Source organism: Haliaeetus albicilla, chromosome 1, assembly GCF_947461875.1.
Source record: "Haliaeetus albicilla chromosome 1, bHalAlb1.1, whole genome shotgun sequence".
NCBI lineage: Eukaryota > Metazoa > Chordata > Aves > Accipitriformes > Accipitridae > Haliaeetus > Haliaeetus albicilla.
In genome coordinates, this window is record NC_091483.1 from 42181827 (window position 1) to 42201922 (window position 20096).

At 36.0% G+C, this 20096-nt stretch overlaps 1 protein-coding gene across 3 annotated transcripts in view; it reads left to right on the forward strand.

Annotated features, from left to right (window-relative positions):
* Positions 1-2826: 2826 nt before the first annotated feature.
* PALLD (palladin, cytoskeletal associated protein) overlaps positions 2827-20096 on the forward strand; it is a 208325-nt gene continuing 191055 nt past the window's right edge. For all 3 annotated transcript variants that reach the window (XM_069786624.1, XM_069786635.1, XM_069786646.1), the window contains exon 1: positions 2827-3873. In XM_069786624.1, coding sequence (XP_069642725.1) covers positions 2828-3873 — 1046 coding nt within the window. In that variant the 5' untranslated portion in view covers position 2827. The remainder of the gene's footprint in view (positions 3874-20096) is intronic.

Below are 20096 nucleotides of genomic sequence, written 5' to 3' on the forward strand. Positions count from 1 at the left end.
TTCCTTTGAACAGATTGGCTTTGGGTCATATTTTTTTAAGTAATAATTTTTCATTGGACAGGTTCTGCAGATTTAGGATGCTTATACATTTCTTGAAGTGAGTCCTTTGATTTTCTATGGTTTTCCATATTTCATTATTTATCTCTTGAATATCTTAATTTAATTATTCAAATGTTTTCTGAGATTATTGTAATCCAGTACATTTTTAATTTACTATTTACCATATTCCTTAGAGCATCTATATTATTTTCTGAATAAATATTTAAACAGCGTGATATTAAAATGTATGTTTACTTGTAAGTAATTTTTAAATATATATAGCAAATAGGACCCCATAAATAGTTTATAGGTAATAAGGCTGGAAGTATAGCTAAACACTGATCTGCATTGTATTTTATGTTTGTTTCTTTAAATGATACAGTATATGGCTTTGCAGGTTACCTAATAAGTAATGATGATGAAAACTGTTATAAATACATTATAGTCTAACTTGGAGAAGCTAGAAATAGCATTCAGAATTTCTGATTATGATCTTATATGCTACTTGATACGGTTTGTGATACTTTACCTCCAGTTTGCTATGGTTACAAATTTCTCTAAAAGAATAGTGGTTTTATGTGTTACAGTGTGTCTGAAAAAAAGCCTTATACTGGAAGCTTCCATTCAGCTGTCTAAAGCTAGACATATAATTCCATTTTTAGGCACCAGACCTTTCTCACCAAGGAGGCTTACCAGCATCAGAAATTGGCAATAACTAGCACATGTTTAATTTAATCGACTTTACCTAAATACCCAGCTACAGATTGATTTACCTAAATTTAGACACTTGGCTTTGAAAATTATGACATATGTAGCCATTATATTTTTCTAATGAAAAAACTGAGTATCAGGAGGAGATATGCTAATTCATAATACATTCATTTTAATCATTGTATTGGGTGGCTAGCAATAGATGAAATTGTCCTCTGACCCATAACCCATTGAAACACCAGAGCAGCTTGGTGTTGGAAGTCAGAGGAGTTTATCTGAGTGTGTAATGTATCACTTCTTTGAGATGTGAGCAAGCTAGGACCCAGTATGAATCAGATTTAAATAAAAGTATCATTTGAAGCACAGATATTTACCAGTTATCTAAATAGTAAACTAGCACCTTTGTTCATTTGAATACAAAGTTTTAAAAAATAGCTAAGATTAAGGAGACAGAAACTCTCCAGGTTTAACCCTTGGTTCCCTGGCATTCATCCAGTTTATGCCTTAACAGCTGAGCCTCTAGGCCAACTGTTTGCTAGGCTTCTCAGATTCATTCTTTAAAGCTGCTATGTGGTAGTCAGTTATACTGTATATACTTTTTTAGATTTTGTTGACAACAGATTGGCATGGTTTCTAAATTTGTTGCCCCGTAAACACAAATAAAAAGAAAGAAAGATGTAATCCCAGCAAAGAATAAGCCTATCACTGTATTCTATAAAAACATATATCAAATCCTAAAATGCTTTGGTTTCCTTATACTTCTCTTTTATGTGTTGGGTTGTAATCTGTTGGCAAGACAAGCAGGCATATCAGGAGATGCATACGCCAGGCCAAGAATTCCAATAATCTATCAGTCAGTTAATGACTACATGCCGGGTGAGCCCTGGTGAAGTGACTAAAGGGAATTGGAGCTTGCACAAGCTGATGTAAAATACATCCGAGTGCATCTCATGACTGTCAAGCCACCTGTCTATCAGTGGAGAAATACTTTGAACCATGAAGAGAAAATATAATGTTTTTTAAAATCTTGTGCAGAATTAACCTTGTAGAAATTATCGTAAGAAGAAGAGAATTTTCAAGGGCAATTAAAACCACTGATGTTCAACTTAATTAAATGTTTCACAGAAGCAGCAATTACTTTCAAGATCAGATCACTCACAATCTAGTGACCAGCAGGACAAATAAATTTCAACAAGGATAGCTTCAGGCAGATTCTTCCCTTGGGACAAGAGCGGTTTCACTGATGTCTTGTTTCTTGCTGGCTTTACAGAGGCTGAGAACGCTCATTCTCATTCTAAAATCTTGTGGGAAAACTGGAGATGTATAGATGCTTCTGTACTCTGTGAAACTGGTACAGAATATGCATTATACACTTAGATGGTATGGATGATACATAGGTTGTGAAATCTATTTCTTTAGTGTTTTACTTTTAGCATGTGGTAGTTTGATATTCCACTTACTAGTGTTGAGGAAAGTGCTACTAAACTGTATTGAAAGGTAACAAGTTACAAATGTTAACACAAGAAATAAAATAATATTAAACACATTATCTACATTAAACAGAAAGGATAACTTGGAATTTCTAATCCAAACATCCTTGTGTATGTTCTCAACTAGGACACTCTTTTCCTCTTGGAATTTGATGGTTTAGTGGCTGAAAGGCAGTGTTATGGGAAGGAGAAAAGTAAGTATATCCCCCAAATCATCACAAGCCTAAAAACAGAAAAAATGAAGTGTAATAGCATTCATGTGAAATAACAAATCAGATGTGAAATAACAAAACACTCAGACTGGTCTAGTGGAGTTGAGCTTGTGCTAGGCAATGTACAGACAAAGGATGCCTTCACAGTTCTGAAGGAAGATGCTTGAGAAAAATTACTCCTAAGTGCTCTCATTTCCACCTAGACAGTTTGCAGCCCTGGCCCATTCTAACAGAAACCAAGGTTTATGGTATTTCATGCACCGTTGGGTTCTGCTCTTCTCCCAGTTTTGTGTCTACCTTATGGGAACCAGGATATAACAGGATTTTTTTATTGAGAAGGTTTTTCATTAAGGAATTTTATTTGTGTCTTCCAGAATGCAAGACAGAAGCTGTGGCCAGGCATTGCCTCTTTCCTTAATGCTGAAGGAGGCTTACTGTGCAGAGAGAGGCACCAATAAGGGATATCCTGAAACTATGTCAGAAGCTTCATCCTACCATGACTTTTTCTATGATTCTGTATCAGACATACAGAATGGGGAATTTTCAAATGAAATTTCTGCCTTCCTTACCCAGGAGGAGATATGTAAGAGCCTTGATATAGCTCAGGAAGCCATTGCCAATTCCATGAAGGAGGATCAGAATGCAGCACCAGACTTTACTCATTATTTCAACACCTCTCTTTCTAGCACTTCAGAAAGCCCTTCTTTCAGGGATACCAAAATGCATGAGCAAGATGCTTTACAGAGGCCTCAAGCAAGCAGCCTGACTTCATCTCCTGCAAGTCACATTCTCCCAAGGAATCAGAAAGAGCAATCCACCGCACCTCAAACAGCAGGTAATTTTGTCACAGTTTCCAGGAGGCAAGCAAGCACCTCACCTTTGCTAACTGCTAGTCCCAGCTTCATTAGAAGCCTGAAACATTCGGAGAAAGATGGTCCAGGTGTGCCTAAGACAAGCCCAAAGTCTGAATCAGCATCCCAGGGAGAAGTTCCTTTCAGGAACAAGTTGTGTGATAAAGCTGCCACATTCATAGAGGAATTGTCTTCTATATTTAGACAGGCAGCAAAGACAAGAGGCCGAAGTCCTGATGGGGACTCTTCTTCTCCAGACAGTGGATACCTGTCTCCTAAAAAGAAACAGCCAGCTCTAAGTACCTCAGTGACTCAGGAGTTTGACAAGCCCCATCAAGAGACTGAGCCTGAGGCAAAATTGCCTGGAGTTCATCTGAATGGAGAACACTTTTCTGAAAGGGAGAGCATCACTCAGAGCGAAACGGTCCTTTGCCACCCGTTCATCAACATGGAACAGAATCAATCTTCACCACCTCAATTCACTCAGAAGCTCCGGAGCCAGGAAGTTGCCGAAGGAAACAAAGTATTGTTGGAGTGCAGAGTTACTGGCAACCCAGTCCCTCATGTCAGGTAAGCGTGTGCCTTTTAACTAAGTTGCCAGATATCATCATCTTCTAATTGTGGAAGATACTTAAGGACAGGTATCATAGTGGACCTATTCAGAGATAGTCACATAAGAACAGTGAATCGTGCAGTGGTTAGTAAGCACATGGAATTAACAGATTCTCACCTCTTTAGTTCTCTAGAGTGTTTCATTGTTTTCTGCTTGGGATACAAAGTTCTACTTAAATCAAGAGCCACATGGCAAAATTAGAAAAAGAAGTGACTCTAACAACATTCTGTGTGACTGTTACCTCATTAATATAGGTGAAAGAATTCACAATCTGCCCCTGAAGAACATGTATCAGGCAGTTGATACAGTTTTTACTGTCAGTTATTTAGAATGACTCCATGCCCCATACCAATGGGATTTAGGGTCTGTACTATAAGATAACCTAAAATTTTCTAAATCTAGCCAAATATCTTCTTGTGTAAGACATTTCCAGAAGACACTAAGATGGTCGCCATTTCAAAACTTCTTTCAATTCTTTGTAGTGAAATTTATGTGAATTTGCTTTTGTTTGATGATAAAACATAAAAGTAACTGCTGCATAAGTTTGTTTAGTTTAGGTTCTTTATTAACATGTGTTTATAACAGTTATAAAAGCTACATTTGCAGTATCAGTGAGGGCTGAATTAACTCATAATACTTTTCACTGTCTTCCTTTTCTTCTAAAGCTGTTAGAAATTAAGGTCAACCAGCACTTCACAGACAGCATTTGCCACTTCACAGGTCTGAGCCTTAATGCTAATGTGATTGCTTAACACACAGAGAGGTAGATTATACCTCCAGTTTAATAGTTACTCACAAACTCTTTTGGTTTAAAGTCAACTGAGCATATTTGATATTCTCAAAGGAAAAGTCCTTTTCAGACAGGATAGAATTTGTAGTTCCCCATTCAGAACTTCCTGTAAGGTTCTTTTGTTACATCTGAAGACTGCATAACTCTTTTAAAGTTCTCAACACTTCCTTAAAGGAACGTAGCAATCACTTTCCTGTAACACTTGTACTTTAAATTTCTTCATATCTTTTGCTGTGAAGTCTTTAACATTTTGAAATTGCTAATATTTTGCATTGTTACCCCTGATTGCTTGCAGATAGTCACATGTATAGGCCTTGTGGCTATGCAAGCTTAGGAATTCATATCCATCACTAAACAGTGTCTTCATACATACCATCATTGAACTCCTTTGAAATCAGTCTTTAACATATTTTTAGAATCTGTACCTTTTGGTACAGGTTTGCAGAGAGAATAAAGAGAGCTGTCAGTTTGAAGATTTTAGATCTTTGTCAGCAAGATTAAAAAAGTACAGTTTTGAAAAGTCATGTTATGGCTACATGTGCTTAGATATGCTTTCATTCCAAGGTGAAGTGACTTTGCAGAAAATATCTCCAGAGAGTCTTGTTTGTGACTGTTAAAGACAACTGCATTGCCTTTATCCTCACGTAAGTCTTCAGTGAAAACATATCCCAGACAAGCTGAATATTGAGACACTGAAATTTTTACAGGGTCAAAAGATCATTTATAGCAACATCAAGTGTGTTCAGTTGTTCTTGTATACAAAGTGGAAGAAGTTGTACCTCAACACGTTGAGTACATTGGTTATGTACTTGAGCTTAGGTTGTCCTACAAACTGAAGCCAAATGATCTTCTAAACCAAGACAAGCTGTGGATCTAAGTATGCTAAGCAAAGGAATTACATCATGAGCCTTGCCAACAGGTCAGGAAGCTTACCCCAAAAATATAATTGTAATGTCTAAATTGCAATGCCCATCAAGCAATACAACAGCAATGTCATGTCATTAATAGGTGTTTGGTTGGTTTGTTTTTTTTATATCTGCCGGGGAGAAAAGGACAAAAATCACAAGTATGGGTGCAAAAGCCTTACAGTTGTTCATTCTCCTTCAGACTTTCATGAAGCAGGAAAGGGGAATTGTAAAAGTCGCACAATTATGACAGCCAGGGAATCCTCCTCCTTGTGTTTCTTCTCTTAGATTCTTCCTTCCCCCTCACTAAGATATTGCAGCCTGCCAGTGGTACTGATGTAGACACTAGGGCAACACAACTGTTAGCTTCTAGTAGTTCTTTTGTTGTTGTTGTTGGGTTAGGTAATATTATGGCTAACATACTGTTACTGATACTTTTAGTTGTAAAGCAGAGTAGCAGCAACAGACAGAGGGACCACCCTTAAGGAAGAAAAATAATTATTATTAATTGATACTAAAGACCTTTTCACCTAATTTTACCCATCTGTAGGTTAGAAAGTTAACCTGACCAAGTCACCCTAGACTCCATCTTCAGTCACTAGAGAGAAGCACATCTACCAAGAGTCACCTGTGTGGTCCATTGACAAGAAATTAAGGCAAATACTTCAGGCTAAACACTTTATTATTAGCTTGTCATAACAGGTGAGGTGAATCCTACCCATTCCTCCATTGCTATGCCAATGGGTGGCACAGGGAGAAAGAGTTGCCCTGTCAACTCATATCCACAGGTAATGCAACTAGAAGAAAAACCCTGAACTGTCTTTCTTACTGGTAAGAATTCACCATGATACATATTGCCTCAAAGGAACTTAGTTTTCATAGTACTTGAATTTTGAAAACATCTGTACTTCTATAACTTGAACAGCAAACTTTCTTACAAAGTTTTTTGCTAAGAAGGCAAGAGACACAAAGGCTTTTTTATAGGGTACTACTTATCAAGTCATTAATAAGACTATTAAGGTACTGAGAGCCAGTATGTAGAAAATACTGTTTTACTAGAATGAAACGCTGGTTCTGTTGGCTTGAATGTTTTTACCGCCATCACTCTGTTACACCTTAACACACATTTCAATCCTGCTGAGTTACAAAATGTGTTTTGTGGGGTGAAAATGATCCCAGAATAGGCAGCACACAGACATGGAGGATCCCGAAAAACAGAATTACTAAACGTCCATTACATAGACCCTAGGATCAACAGCCATTTACTTTCATAACACAGCAAAAAAACCTCACTGGTGCCATCAGATTCACATACTCTGTGTTTCCTGCCATCAGTACAAGTACAGTTCTGTTCAGAACCGAGTAGAAGTTATTGATTTCTTTTATGAAATACAGCATAGACATTTTAGTTGAGTTTGACAGTAGCAATGAGGTTGCAGTGTTTTAATAGCAAAGATGCACTGTTGTAATGCTTTGGTACCTTGTTGGTCTTATATTATCTGGCAGAACATCAGTCTTTACATCGGTGATATGACTCCAGAACTGTACATAAATATCAACTGAACTAGGAAGTTGTGCGCAAGCTATGAAGCTTTCTTTTGCTTAGGTCTTTTACATCATTGTTGTATTCATTTCAGAGGCTGCTAATATCAAGATGTTTACAAGAAATCTAGAAATAAGCTTTAAATTCTTTAAATTTTATTGTAAACTCTGCTTTTCTGAATAGTATGGGAGCTGTACCTCAAAAATTATTCATTTTGGAAGTCAACACAGTTTTGCACCGTGACCTTTTTGTAATGACGCTGCCTTGGCTGAAGAGGTCACTCGCATACAGCATGGGCAGGGCTCTCGCAGGCTGGATTTCTTCTGAGGGCCGAGCCGCACAAGGGGGAAGAGTAGAGCCCTTCAGCTTTTGAGCGCTGTTGCAAAGCCCATAGAACAAAAGCTAAGACTCATTCAGTGGTTAAGCGACTGGGCCAACCGTTTAAGGACACGGCAAATATTTGCATGCTGTTTGGGTGAGACTCCAAAGTCTGAATCATGGGGAAAGGAGGGCGTTCTTTCTTTTAGAAGATAAGAAAGCATGCAGAAAAATTTGTAGTGGATTCTAGACTACAGTAACATTACTAGGAACTTCTGAACAGTTACATAATGTCACCTATGCACATAACTTCCCCTCTTTCTGGAGCTGAAAGGGAGTTTTCTGATATATCCTGAATATCCAATAAATAGCTAGTATGCTGCAGTGGAAAAAGACAAGCCTATTTAAAACCACCTATATATTGCAGAACAAGTGAAGAATGCTTGCTTTTTGTGCCACTTTCAGGAACATTTCTGCAAATTTGAGTTTTATATGGTTAAAAAAAAAAGCAGAACACCAGTGGTATAATGCTATTTGATCATTCTCTTGTATTTTGGTAATAGAAAAAATCTAATTTTCTGAAGTGCTGTACTTAGACAACTGTTTCATTAGACTGAATTTCTGATTTGTAATACCTTTAGAAAAAAATCTTTGGAGCGTAATCACATGAACTGGAAAGATTTAAATACTACGGTTTTCTGAAGAAACTGGCCAGAGGGAAAAAAGTGTAAAAGGTATTAAACATTTTGTGAAAACTGCTGAATAGGTAGAAGGTAGAAATGGATATTAATGTTATTGCCAAAAGAAGGGCTATAGAACAAGCTGAACAGTTACCTGATCTGTGAGGCATTAAGAGTCAGCCACTTAGCACATGCAAAACTTTCTGAACAGGAGATAGAGATAGGGGCATGAGCCGGGATTACCACCGTCTATACATTTGTACACAGCAATAAAATCTGCAGAAACCAGGCTTCAGTTGTTCTGATTTCTCCCAGAAAAGCCAGTTTTAATAACATAGCCACTGCAAATAATGTTTTTGGAACTCTGTGTGGTAAGCATGATAGAAGTGGAGAGCAACTGGGATTTTAATTTTTTGTCTCAGCTGGGAAGAAAATAACCAGAAGGCATAGTCCCTAAAGCCATGATGAAATAATAATAGTTCAATGGTGACAAGAAAAGCACTGAGTAAATTGTGCTTTTTTTTCCCAGCACCCAAGAAGTTGTCCAGCCTAGTAATGAGCACAGCTGATATTTAGGCAGCATCAAGCCCTGGTGGCCATGAATTCATACAAGTGATCTACAGCAGAGCAAAAGGCCTTCAAAAGAAACTACTTAGGTCTTTCTGACCTTTTAGCATGTTACTGTTTTTCTTTGCATCACATTTTATTCTGGATCCCAATAATCTTTATAGCTGGCTTTCTTACCTTTTCATAGGTTTTTTTGGAGCTAAACTTTCTAAAATCTTCAACATATCCAAAGTCAAGCTAGAATCCTGCCTTAACCTGCTACCCTTCTTATAAGGCTAAGGATAACAAGGTTGCAGAATCTTATTATAAGCAAAGAAACCATCAAATATAGTGTAAGTGTATATTTGAAGGTTATGTGACTAGGAAGGCCTCTAAAATTTTAAGTTCCTTGGATGTTCATAGCTGCATCATATAGAAAGTAAAAAATGTAAATATTATGGTTTGAGTGACAAAACTTGGCCAAAGTAGCTTTGTTCTACAAGAGTAAAATAAGTAAAATTTGACAGAAGAACTTATAACTAGAATCTTAGGGTTGAATCCCAAAAGAAAACAATTAGTTAAATTTCAAGAACCACTACATTTCCTCAAAATTCAATGTCTAACTTACTAGTTCTACTAGCAGAAAATTCTACTAGTTCTACTAGCAGTGACAAAGAAGATTTTGTCACTGGTCAGAACAATTTTATGTTGCTGAACTACCCAAATTCCAACCTAAGACCTAGTAAAGTATTGGGTAGTTTGAGAAGTTCTAGGATACCTGTCTTCTAAAGAAGGTCTAAAGCACATAAAATATAAGTTGAAACAGACAGTTTTTACATTAGTTTCACAACCATTGTATCAGTCAGTAGCTCTCCTTCAAAGTGCATCAGCAGTGCAGTACTTAAAATACCCAAGTTACCATTGAGCTAACTAAAGCAAGTCACTGCTGGGAGTGACTTAGAGCTCTTCAGCATTTGCCTCACTACCTGAATAGTTAATTACTTCTGAGGTCTGCCCTGAACTGTAAGCTGTGATTAAAGTATTTACAGATATTCACCCAGATTCTGTAGCACAACAGCTATTGAAATGCTTTGTGCAAAGTATATTCTCTTCTTTCTTCAAAAGCAAACTGACAAAAAAAAACCCAAACCAAAAAAACCCACACTTTGCACATACTACTTGGCAAGAACAGGGCTTCTTTGCTTTAAGGAATCTATTTGCTCTCATTATAACCATTTTCTTCTCATAAGCGTTGTTTATCTAAATTTCTGTAACAGGTACCTAAAATCCCCACCTAGAAACTTTACTTGCATGTAGTCCAGAAATGTTCTTAGAAAATATAGAAACAAATGCAAAGTACAACACTTAAATTTATAATAAAACCCAAACTACGTTGATTTCTACAACTTCACAAAACTTATGCAGTTTTAAAGCCTTTAAAAGCCTTGTAGTCTGAAAACACACAATAAACCATGTCTCCACCATAGTCTTCCTATCAGGCACAGCTGCAAATAATATTGGATGACAGATTAAGTAATGCTTAACACAAATCTACACAGCTGGGTGGAAATCCAGGTGTACGGGACAATAGCGACTGAACTACCTAGACACTGGTTGGTAGATTTGTAAGTCTTGGGAATGTAAAAGGTATCACAGATGTAGTTTCTACTTCTTTACTAGGCTTGATTTCAGGTAGGAAAACTGTAGTTTAGAGGTAGCATTTAGTTTTGTTTCTTAAAGTCTCTCATTGTGTAAATTTTGTAGTTGTAATGAAACACCAGTGCCTTGGTGGGACATAGAGGTGTTCTACTACTTCTATAATGGCAAGGTTTTAATACTACTTATTTTTTACAAAGTGTGAGTAGCTATCTATGTATGTGTACTAATGGAACATATCTGACAATCCTAGGTATCCTTAGTTCAAAAAAATCTGTTTCTTGGGTGTGTTCCTCACTTTTTTATATGAGCTCTTTAATAGTTGTCTTCAAAACTGTTACTTTTGCATTTTTAAAATCTTAACTATTCAGGTTACAGTTTAGAACCAGGTAGTTCAGGTTCTGCTTTTTAAATGTTTTCATAAGCTTACATACATACTTCTGTTATTCAAGATGGAAACTTTAGTGAAGCTATTTTATGATGAACTCATTTAAAGTATTTGTTAATTCCATTCTTATTTGCTAGCCCAAGACTGAGGAAGGGCTCAAGAACTAAACTTGCTTCTGAACAATGAGATGCTTAATGTGTCTTAACAACAGACTTTACTAGACCATAAGCATTACAATAGCTACAGTGATTGCAGAAATATTTTCAAAAAGATTAAAAGCATTAGTACATGCTCTATGTAGCAGGTGAGGGCTCTTGTGACTTGAAAATGATTAACAGCAATATCTATTATTCTTATACAGTAAAAATCAAATATTTCATTGAAGTTTAATGTGATTCTCACATTATTTCCTATATGTGTGCTTTAAAATGAAGCTTACTAGTTATTGAGAGGGGATAGAAATAGGCAACAATTCTGTTGCAGAAACTGAAGTACTACTTTTTTCCAGCGATAGTATTGACTATACAAATGGTATCTTTCTGAATTTTTGTAGTTTTTGTTATTGAGAATTGTCATTTAAACTTTTCAAAATTCATTACTAATACTCTAACTATAGCAAAGTGCCTCTCCTCTTTTTTTTTCTTGTTTTCTTGTTTTTCTTTTAACACACCCATCTCCTCACATGTTTCTCTAGATGCTCCAGCAATCTTACAGCTTTATCAGAAACCTGCTTCCTCTAGTGCATCTCTAATAGCTTTTATTCAGGTTGTCATGGTTTAACCCCAGCCAGCAACTAAGGACCACGCAGCCGCTCACTCACTTCCCCTCCACCACCAAGTGGGATGGGGGAGAAAATTGGGAAAAGAAGTAAAACTTGTGGGTTGAGATAAGAATGGTTTAATAGAACAGAAAAGGAGAAACTAATAATGATAATGATAACACTAATAAAATGACAACAGTAATAATAAAAGGATTGAAATATACAGGTGATACACAGTGCAATTGCTTACCACCTGCTGACCGGTGCTCAGTTAGTCCCCAAGCAGCGATCCCTCCAGCCCCCGCTCACCCCAGTTTGTATACTGGGCATGATGTCACATGGTATGGAATACCTTGTTGACCAGTTTGGGTCAGCTGCCCTGGCTGTGTCCTGTGCCAACTTCTTGTGCCCCTCCAGCCTTCTTGTTGGCTGGGCATGAGAAGCTGAAAAATCCTTGACTAGACTAAACACTACTTAGCAACAACTGAAAACGTCAGTGTTGTCAACATTCTTCTCATACCTAACTCAAAAACATAGCACTGTACCAGCTACTAGGAAGACAATTAACTCTATCCCAGCTGAAACCAGGACACAGGTATTGATAGTTTTAGAAAGAAGTGACATTTTTCATTTTAACTCAAAAAAATTCATATACAAAGTATTTTAACATCCTTTAAGCACAGCAATTTTATCATGTTTCACTTTTTCCTTTGGTGTACTGGATCTTCTGTTTATTGTGTGTATTTGTGGTCGTTTTACTTTAGTTTATTACCAAATGCAATATTTTACAGTAAGAATTGATCTGAAACACTTCCCTTACTTATACAATAGTTTCTATTATTTCATTAATTCACAGTCTTGTTATAATTGTTTATTAATGTTGAGAAGAGTGTGACAAGAAATAGTGGTTCTTTTTTGTCATGTAACCTTTTGTAAACAAGAAGTGTTTCCAGAATATTTTGTGTTTATTTCCTAAAGGAGATAGTTTATAGAGTTAGTTGTTAAAATGCTCCAAAATATAAACTTTGGTTTTATATTGTCCTCATAGTCCGACTGGTTTTCCTTATGAAACTATTTTGGCCAATAAACATGCTTTTATACAGGAATCTACAATAGTCTACTAAACATTTCAGAGTAGAATCCCGCTAATCTGTCTTCTTACTAGTCTTCTGCAAAGAGAGAGTACTTGTTAAGAATGGAGGAAGATTCTTGTACCTAAGGAGTTCCTTGGGTCAGAAATGTTATCTTTGTAGATCTGGATGTTTATCTGTGTATGGAACATTGAAGATCATCTGAAAGTATAGACAGCATGTGTAATATTGCTGAGTATAAATAGAAGGATGTTGTTAGCCATTTTAATCTGGTAGTATATTAATTTCAGAAATCTGCTCAGCAGTAATGTGTTGTCATTCAGTATTTAATTTGCATTCAAATTAAGATAGAATATCTATAGATATGAAACCTATATGTTAATATCCTCAATATTTTTCTGTCACAAGAATATTTTTTCTTACTCCTCCTTGTATCAATAATCTCTTTGTTACTTTTGCTTTTTTTTTCTTCATTTAGAAGTCAAAATTATAGCTATTTGCAGTCTTGAACTTGTTATACTTTTAGCCCTTCTTTCATTCTCATTTATTTCCTTTTATAGTCTTGGTTTATTGGACCACGCTATGCCATTCTTATGTCTTTTGTTTGTTTGCTTTCACTAATTTGAGATAAAGCCTATCCATCTCCAGGCATTCCTGGAGTTTCAGTTTCCTTTGGAGCGGATCTGGAATGTAATGTTGAAAGTCACTTCAGTGATATGTGAAACTGCTTCTTAATTCTGTTTGTCTTAGAACAGTGCTCTGGACTAGTGGGCTTTACTGGGGAAGCAAGGGCTTATACCCTAGCGCAAATGGTTAAGCTATTGCAGTGTCTGCCTGTAGTGATTTGTGGCCTGCAGGTTTTGGGTAGATAACATGCATCTTTCAAATATTTTCTTTTCCATTTCTACTCATTTTGTGGCAATGAAAGTCCACACTGTCAGGATTTTCTGCATCTGGGGGAAAACATACAGTGGAGCTAAGGCCTTTTTAGATCATGTACTCATCTGCTTTAAAAAATAGTGTGGCATATCTGAAAAATGCTAGTAGTGCATCAGTTTTCTTAACCTGTAAGTAATAGTCCTTTTACCTTAGAATAGTTGAGAGAGGATTCTTTATTATTTGTCATCATGCTACTTACGAATGGCATTTAGGAGACTCTTGTAGTATATGATAGCCAAATGGTCTATTTGGATGAGGGTTTTTTTGTCTTGCTTTATTGTCTAAAACCATAGAGTACAGTATTTAAAATGGATATCTGGAGAGCCAGGCTCTTTCCTAGGTGAAATGATCTTTACAAAGTCCAGATTGTGCTAACAGGATAATTTATGAAAGTCTTATAAAATAAACAGATTGCTAGAGAACTTAGGGTGAGAAATCCATTGGTGTTACAGAATGAATATTGAGAGATCTAAAATCAAGAATGTGTGGGCATGGTTGAGGGGGAGGCTGGCTGGGGGAGACACGGACTGCTTGCTTGATTGTTTTTTGTAAAAGCCCCAAGGAGGATCTATAGATCGTGGACACTGGGGTTATTCTTATGTTTCATTTATTTCTTGTCTCTGTAGAACAGTTTTGACTACGTGATGTATGCATTTCCTCATCTTTGTTACACAGGCTCTGTGCTTCACCAGGATCTCTTTCTTCAGAGCTGTAATTTTAGTATTTTTCATGAATGCTGAAATATCTTTTGTAGTTTTTTTTAGAAGATTGCATACTTTCTTTTTGGTTTTTCCATCCTGAAAATAGGAAGAATAAAGCCTGTTAGGTGCATGAAGATGGGTGTTATAAGAGGCAATTGTAAAAACAATGGGGTAGTTGTTGAAACTAGGACTGCTCTTTCAAATCGGAATTATGAAGAGAATTCCAGCTCAGTCAGTTTATTTTTCTCTATTTGTGAATGCCAATGTCTTTGTCTTGGTGTATTTCTGATTACATTACTGAAAGTTTAAAAGCATCTCAGTTCACTTCTTTATTCTTTTGTTCTGCTTTGTCTGCCTCTCAGCAAAAGAATACAGATCTGAATTTCCTTGTTAATGCTCCATAAATAAATAATGCATTAACTAGTATAGATAAAAAGTCTCAAAGGTTAGGTGAAAATATTATCAAAGTACGTTTTAAACTGATTCTATGCTTGATGGCTACTGTGAAAAGCTTAAAAATAAATTAATAAAAATTACTGTTCTAAAATAAGAAAAATGGTGCTGCTATCTGCGTAATGAAAATATATATAAAGAACTTGCCTTTTATTGACATAGGAATTGAATGAGACTTGGATGAACTCAAAAAATAACAAGGCACCACATGTCTTCAGAAAGCTTTTTCACTACACTAGATTTGTCCATGTTAAACATTTTTAGTTTAAAAACTAAGCTTAATTGAAGTAGTTTTAAAATACAGATTTTCAACAAAAGTGGTGCTGAAACAGGGCCAGAGGCACTATTCCAAGAGGCTGCTTTTACTTCATGTTTCAGCATTTATTTGTTTAAATCTTATATACTGTCTCTGGGCCTTTCCAGTATCGTGCAAAGCATCAACAGCCAAGAGGTCTGACAATGAGGAAATCATTAGCAATCTGCTTGTCACAGACTAATTGAAAGTACCGATCTGTGACAATTGAAACTAAATCTAGATGCTAATAGAACAGAGGCGGGAACAAACCCACGTGTTTTAGGAGTGTACTATTTTATTTGCACTGAAATGTGAACAGAAATGGAGTGGTGAGGCTTTTCATAGAGAGAAGTGTTTGGAGTCGGTAATTCTGGCATCATTACTTATCAATGTTCAACAGGTATGGAGTGCTATTCCAAATCCTATTTAAAATATTATGCTTAATAGTCTTTGACACATTTGCTCATTTGCCTAAAGGCAATACCACATCTTGGACTGTTTAAGTTTCTTAAGGGTAATTACAGCAGTTTAATAACATTACTTAAACAGGACATACCTTTGTAGGACACAATATGTTGCTTTATAAATATAAATTAAGTAAATACAATTATCACTTTGAAACTTGATGCTTTAAAAATTCTTTCCTAATAAACAACTTTGTCATGTCTGAAATATGCTCTGTAAATGTGTTCTTGACAATGTGGAAGCTAACTTTAGAGATCTGGATGATAAAATTGAACAAATAGGACTTCTCTGCAAAAATTCGTAGCTGGTGACTGAAAACGTCAGACTTCTGTCAGCTCTAATTGCATGAACTGGACTTCGAAGTAGGTAGAGAAGACTATGGACTAAAAGCTTATCATAGACTAAACATAGAAGAAACTGTTAAACAGCAGTGAATACTGAGCTTATTTTATTAGTTTTAGAACCCATCTGGAAAGTGGTTCTTGCTAACAAGCCTTACAGTGTGATAGGGCTCTTAAGTGGACTGTAAATGTGGATCATTTAATAGGCCATGGGCTTGCCCTTTAAGCCCATGCAAAGGTAAAGGAAGGAGTAAAAGAAATTCCTTGCCCACCTACTCCCTGTCACATATGAAAATAAGAGACTAAGTCCTTCCCATAATATCTGTATTGCCTTCCCTGAACACAGAGATATAAAGACAGCAGGAAGGTTAAGGAATTAGCAGTGCTTTGTTTTTATACCTTGTACAATTGTGCTCACATTTTGAGGTGGGTGGTGCAAGAACAGCAGCAAATAGACATGTTATTTCTGTGAACCCTCTGAAAATCTTCGTTTCAGTGAAACCCATCACTCTGATCAATAGTGAGGCTGGTAGAATAAATAAATAAATTGAAATCCTGTGTAGCTTTTTAGGGTATGTTGGAGAGATGTTCAGGGGATACACCGATGAAAGAAGCCTGTTGTTCCTGCTTTAGGCAGAACTTCACAAAACTTCTGAAGATGAACTATATGCAGAACAGCTGTTTTGTTTGTATCCGAAGCATTATATTGGTTTCTCGCCATGTTACTTATTCACAAAACATTTTATGTTGTCATGAGTTCTCACATTCCATGTGCTTTAGGAAAGAAGTGAAGATTAAAAGATTTTTTTTTTTTTTTACACTTTTGGATATTGAAAAATAATCTGCAGTTATGTAGTAAGGAGATAGCATTTCTTGTAAGATCACAAAATGAACAGAATTTGGAAGTTTAGCTTTGCACAGAATAAACCTTCACTGAGGTGTTGTTCCCTTAGACACTTAAGTGTTTTTTAGCTTTTGTCCTCTAGAAAACTTTTACATGTATTAATATAAGAAATGGACTTAATTGCTACTTTGTGCCCCTGTCAGTTGCCTCGTCTGAGGTGACTCACAAAAGGAGAACTGATCAGTAGGAATAGTGAAAAATTGCAAACAACTGAAATAAGGCACTTGCTTGGATATTGACTCAAGTTTTCAATACCTATATGACATGTTCCTGTAAATCAGGAAATGAGCAGACTTCTTAACTATACATCTAGATAATCTGGGTAGAGAAGAGATGTTATTTTATGAAATAAATCAGGAGGAATAATAGAAAATAGATAATCAAATAAATAGATAATAGAATAATAGATAATTTCACCTGTATATACAAAGATACCTTTAAGTTGCAGAAGGGGCAAATGCCTGCATAGAAGTATCTTATCTGATGTACTGGAATACTGCATGTCAGAGTGCTTATTATAGACCAGACCCCAAGAACCTTATTTTCCTTAAGTAATATGCTACAGTTAGTATGATACTACTCAGTATAGATGAGTACAAAACTCAAGGAGTAGTGTGAACTCAAATAGCTCAGATTTCCTGTGGGAAAGGGTAATAAGTTAAAATGCTTGGGGTTTGCAGGTAATTAGCAGGTAGACTCACTCCTAAGACACTGGGGTTTTTTCAGCTACCTGCAGGTCAAAGCAAGTAGAGGACTAAAATTTTTCTGCAACAAGTCTGTTATGAAGACATGTTTCTTTTAGTCTAACACTAACATGCTGCTTCAAATCAAAGTGATTCATTGTTCCACCTTATTAATAATGTATACTTGCAGTGCATGCATGCATTAATGTTATAAAAATGATTTAAGACTTTGCACTTATGCAGTGCCTTTCATCTCAGCGTTTCAGTGCTATATAAACAGCTTGTATAATATGTGAACAGCTTTTGTTTATCTCCTTTTATTTGATAAGGTTGTGCTTTTCAGGTGGCCAAGGGAAAAAGATTAGACAAATAAAATCCATCTCTCATTTAGGGTACAACTGACAGGTACCCATAGCTAACTATGAATTCTTTTAATATCACAGAAAATGTGGCCGTTAAGATAACACATGGCCCAACAGTAAATCACTGCTTGTGAGTGTCTTCTGATTAAGACCACTTAAATATTTGCCCTGTGAATAGCTGAGGCATGTATTTAACTGAACTAACTTGAATTGAGGGCCTCCTACTCCTTTAGACTAGTCTTGACAATTGCAAGTTGATAGCAAGCTTCATAGAGGACTGTTTAACATTGGACCACAATCTAGCATCCTTAGAATTTTGCTTTTCCACTATTTTTTTCCCTATGACATATTAGTAAAATGGATAAAAATATTAATACACTGATAATTAGGGGCCAGGTACAGCATCAGATGCTGTCAGAACCTATTATCCTTGGTATATGCTTTCCAGATAGCCAATTCTGAAGGGGAAGGTGGGTCTCTTTGGTCAAGTGTGTCCCTGTGTGTTATGACAGCTTTGCTTTTAAGAGGCAGGAAGAAAAACCCCACCCTAAACCCCCAGGAGTCGAAGCAGCACACTTCTTCATGCAGGAAAACAAGCTGTATTCAAATAAACTTTTCCATGGGGTTGAGTGCAATATTCACACAGTTTCCTCCTGGGAATAAGATAGCAAAGTGCAACCCAGTTCAACAAAAATATAAATTCTCTGTTGATTAGTTTAACAGGTACACTCACTTAACCAAAACGGGACCAGTTACAATGTAATGGCATTCTCTCAAATATCTGCAAAATCAATAAAGAAAATTCTCGTTCTCTGTTTTGTATGTAGGCATGCATTCCTATTCATTGTCAAGTAAGAGAATATTGCAAAAATAGATATTGTGTTATTAGTCAGGTAAATAAATGCTTTCAGTGTCTAAGACAAGCAATCATGGTATGATGTATAGAAGGAAGAAAAGGGTTTTTTTGTTTGTTCTTTGTTTTTTTTAAGGTAGAATTGCCTGCAGTAACTCATTGCTACAGTTAGATGTTTTACATGCCTATGTTGGACTGTGAAGGCCATGAGTGGGCACAGAGATATTCTTTGTAATATCATACTTAAGCCCAGAGATCAAGTAGAAACATGGATCTTTAAATTACAATTATCCATAGTCAAAGCTTGAATGTGAACTGACTTAGTTTCCACCTTATTCCCTACACAAAACTCAAGTTATTAAAACAAAGATAATGCATAAGTGAATTGACATGCTTATTTTCAGCTAAAGCCTATTTCTGGTTAAAAAGAAGTAATGCAATATGCATAGTTTGAGTTGTGTAAGTTAATTTTTATAAATTTTAAAGTGTTTGAAGAGTGAATTTCTGTTATTGTCCAGTATAGGCTGATTAAAAAGTGTGCTGGCTTAGATTTCTTATTCCAGTATCAGATGTCCCACTTAGTAGATAGAATGTGAAGCTCATGAAAACTTTTTATGATTTGCTGCCTTCTTCCTGGAAATGTGTTTCTCTGCCAGTTCTGAATGCAAATACTTGCTGAACCAATTAGTTCAGAAAATAGCAGGAATGAAAGTATGTGGATAATTAAATTAACAAGTGCAATATAAGGCATAGAAGTGGCTTTTCATTTTTCCTAGTCTTATATAGAAAATCAGTTTTTTCTGTTAAATACTTATTGGCAAAATGCATTCTTAGTTCCAGTTAGATCCCGTCACTCAGAATTTTCTACTCTTTAAACCATAAAGACTTATGTTAAGGTAACTGACATAGCTATTTATCAAGTAGCCTGTTTGCAAGCAGTGTAAACCAAACCCTTTTAAAACCTGCAGTGGCCAATTGATATGTGCCTCAAGCAGATAAACAAAAGTCACTGAGTGTATTAGGGATTTTATAAAAGGCAAAAAAATCCTTCAGGGAAGTTCTTATGCAGAATTGAAGATATTAATAAAAAGTGGGCAAATAGAACTTCTTTTTTTTTAAGGGTCTGCCTTAATTCTGAATAACTAATCCATAGAAAATTTAATTCTCACCGTTGCTGCATGGAGAGTCCTCAAAAAATAAATTCCATGATAATCAATGAATGGGATTTATGTTCCTAAGTTCTTTGAGATCTCCCATGCACAAAGTGGAGACATCTAATTTTGATACCATGTATAATATAACATAGTTGAAGATTGGTATAATATTCCAAACTGATTTTAAAAAAAGAGGAAATTCTCTCAATTTCTCTTTCTACACTTTAACAGCTTTCTTAATTAAATATGGATTTTTGTGTCTCCTAAACTGATTATACTTAACCAGTTATCAGTGAAGCAAATTTGGAAAGGAAAAAAACTCAAGAAAGGAAAATACTTATTCTCTCTGTATT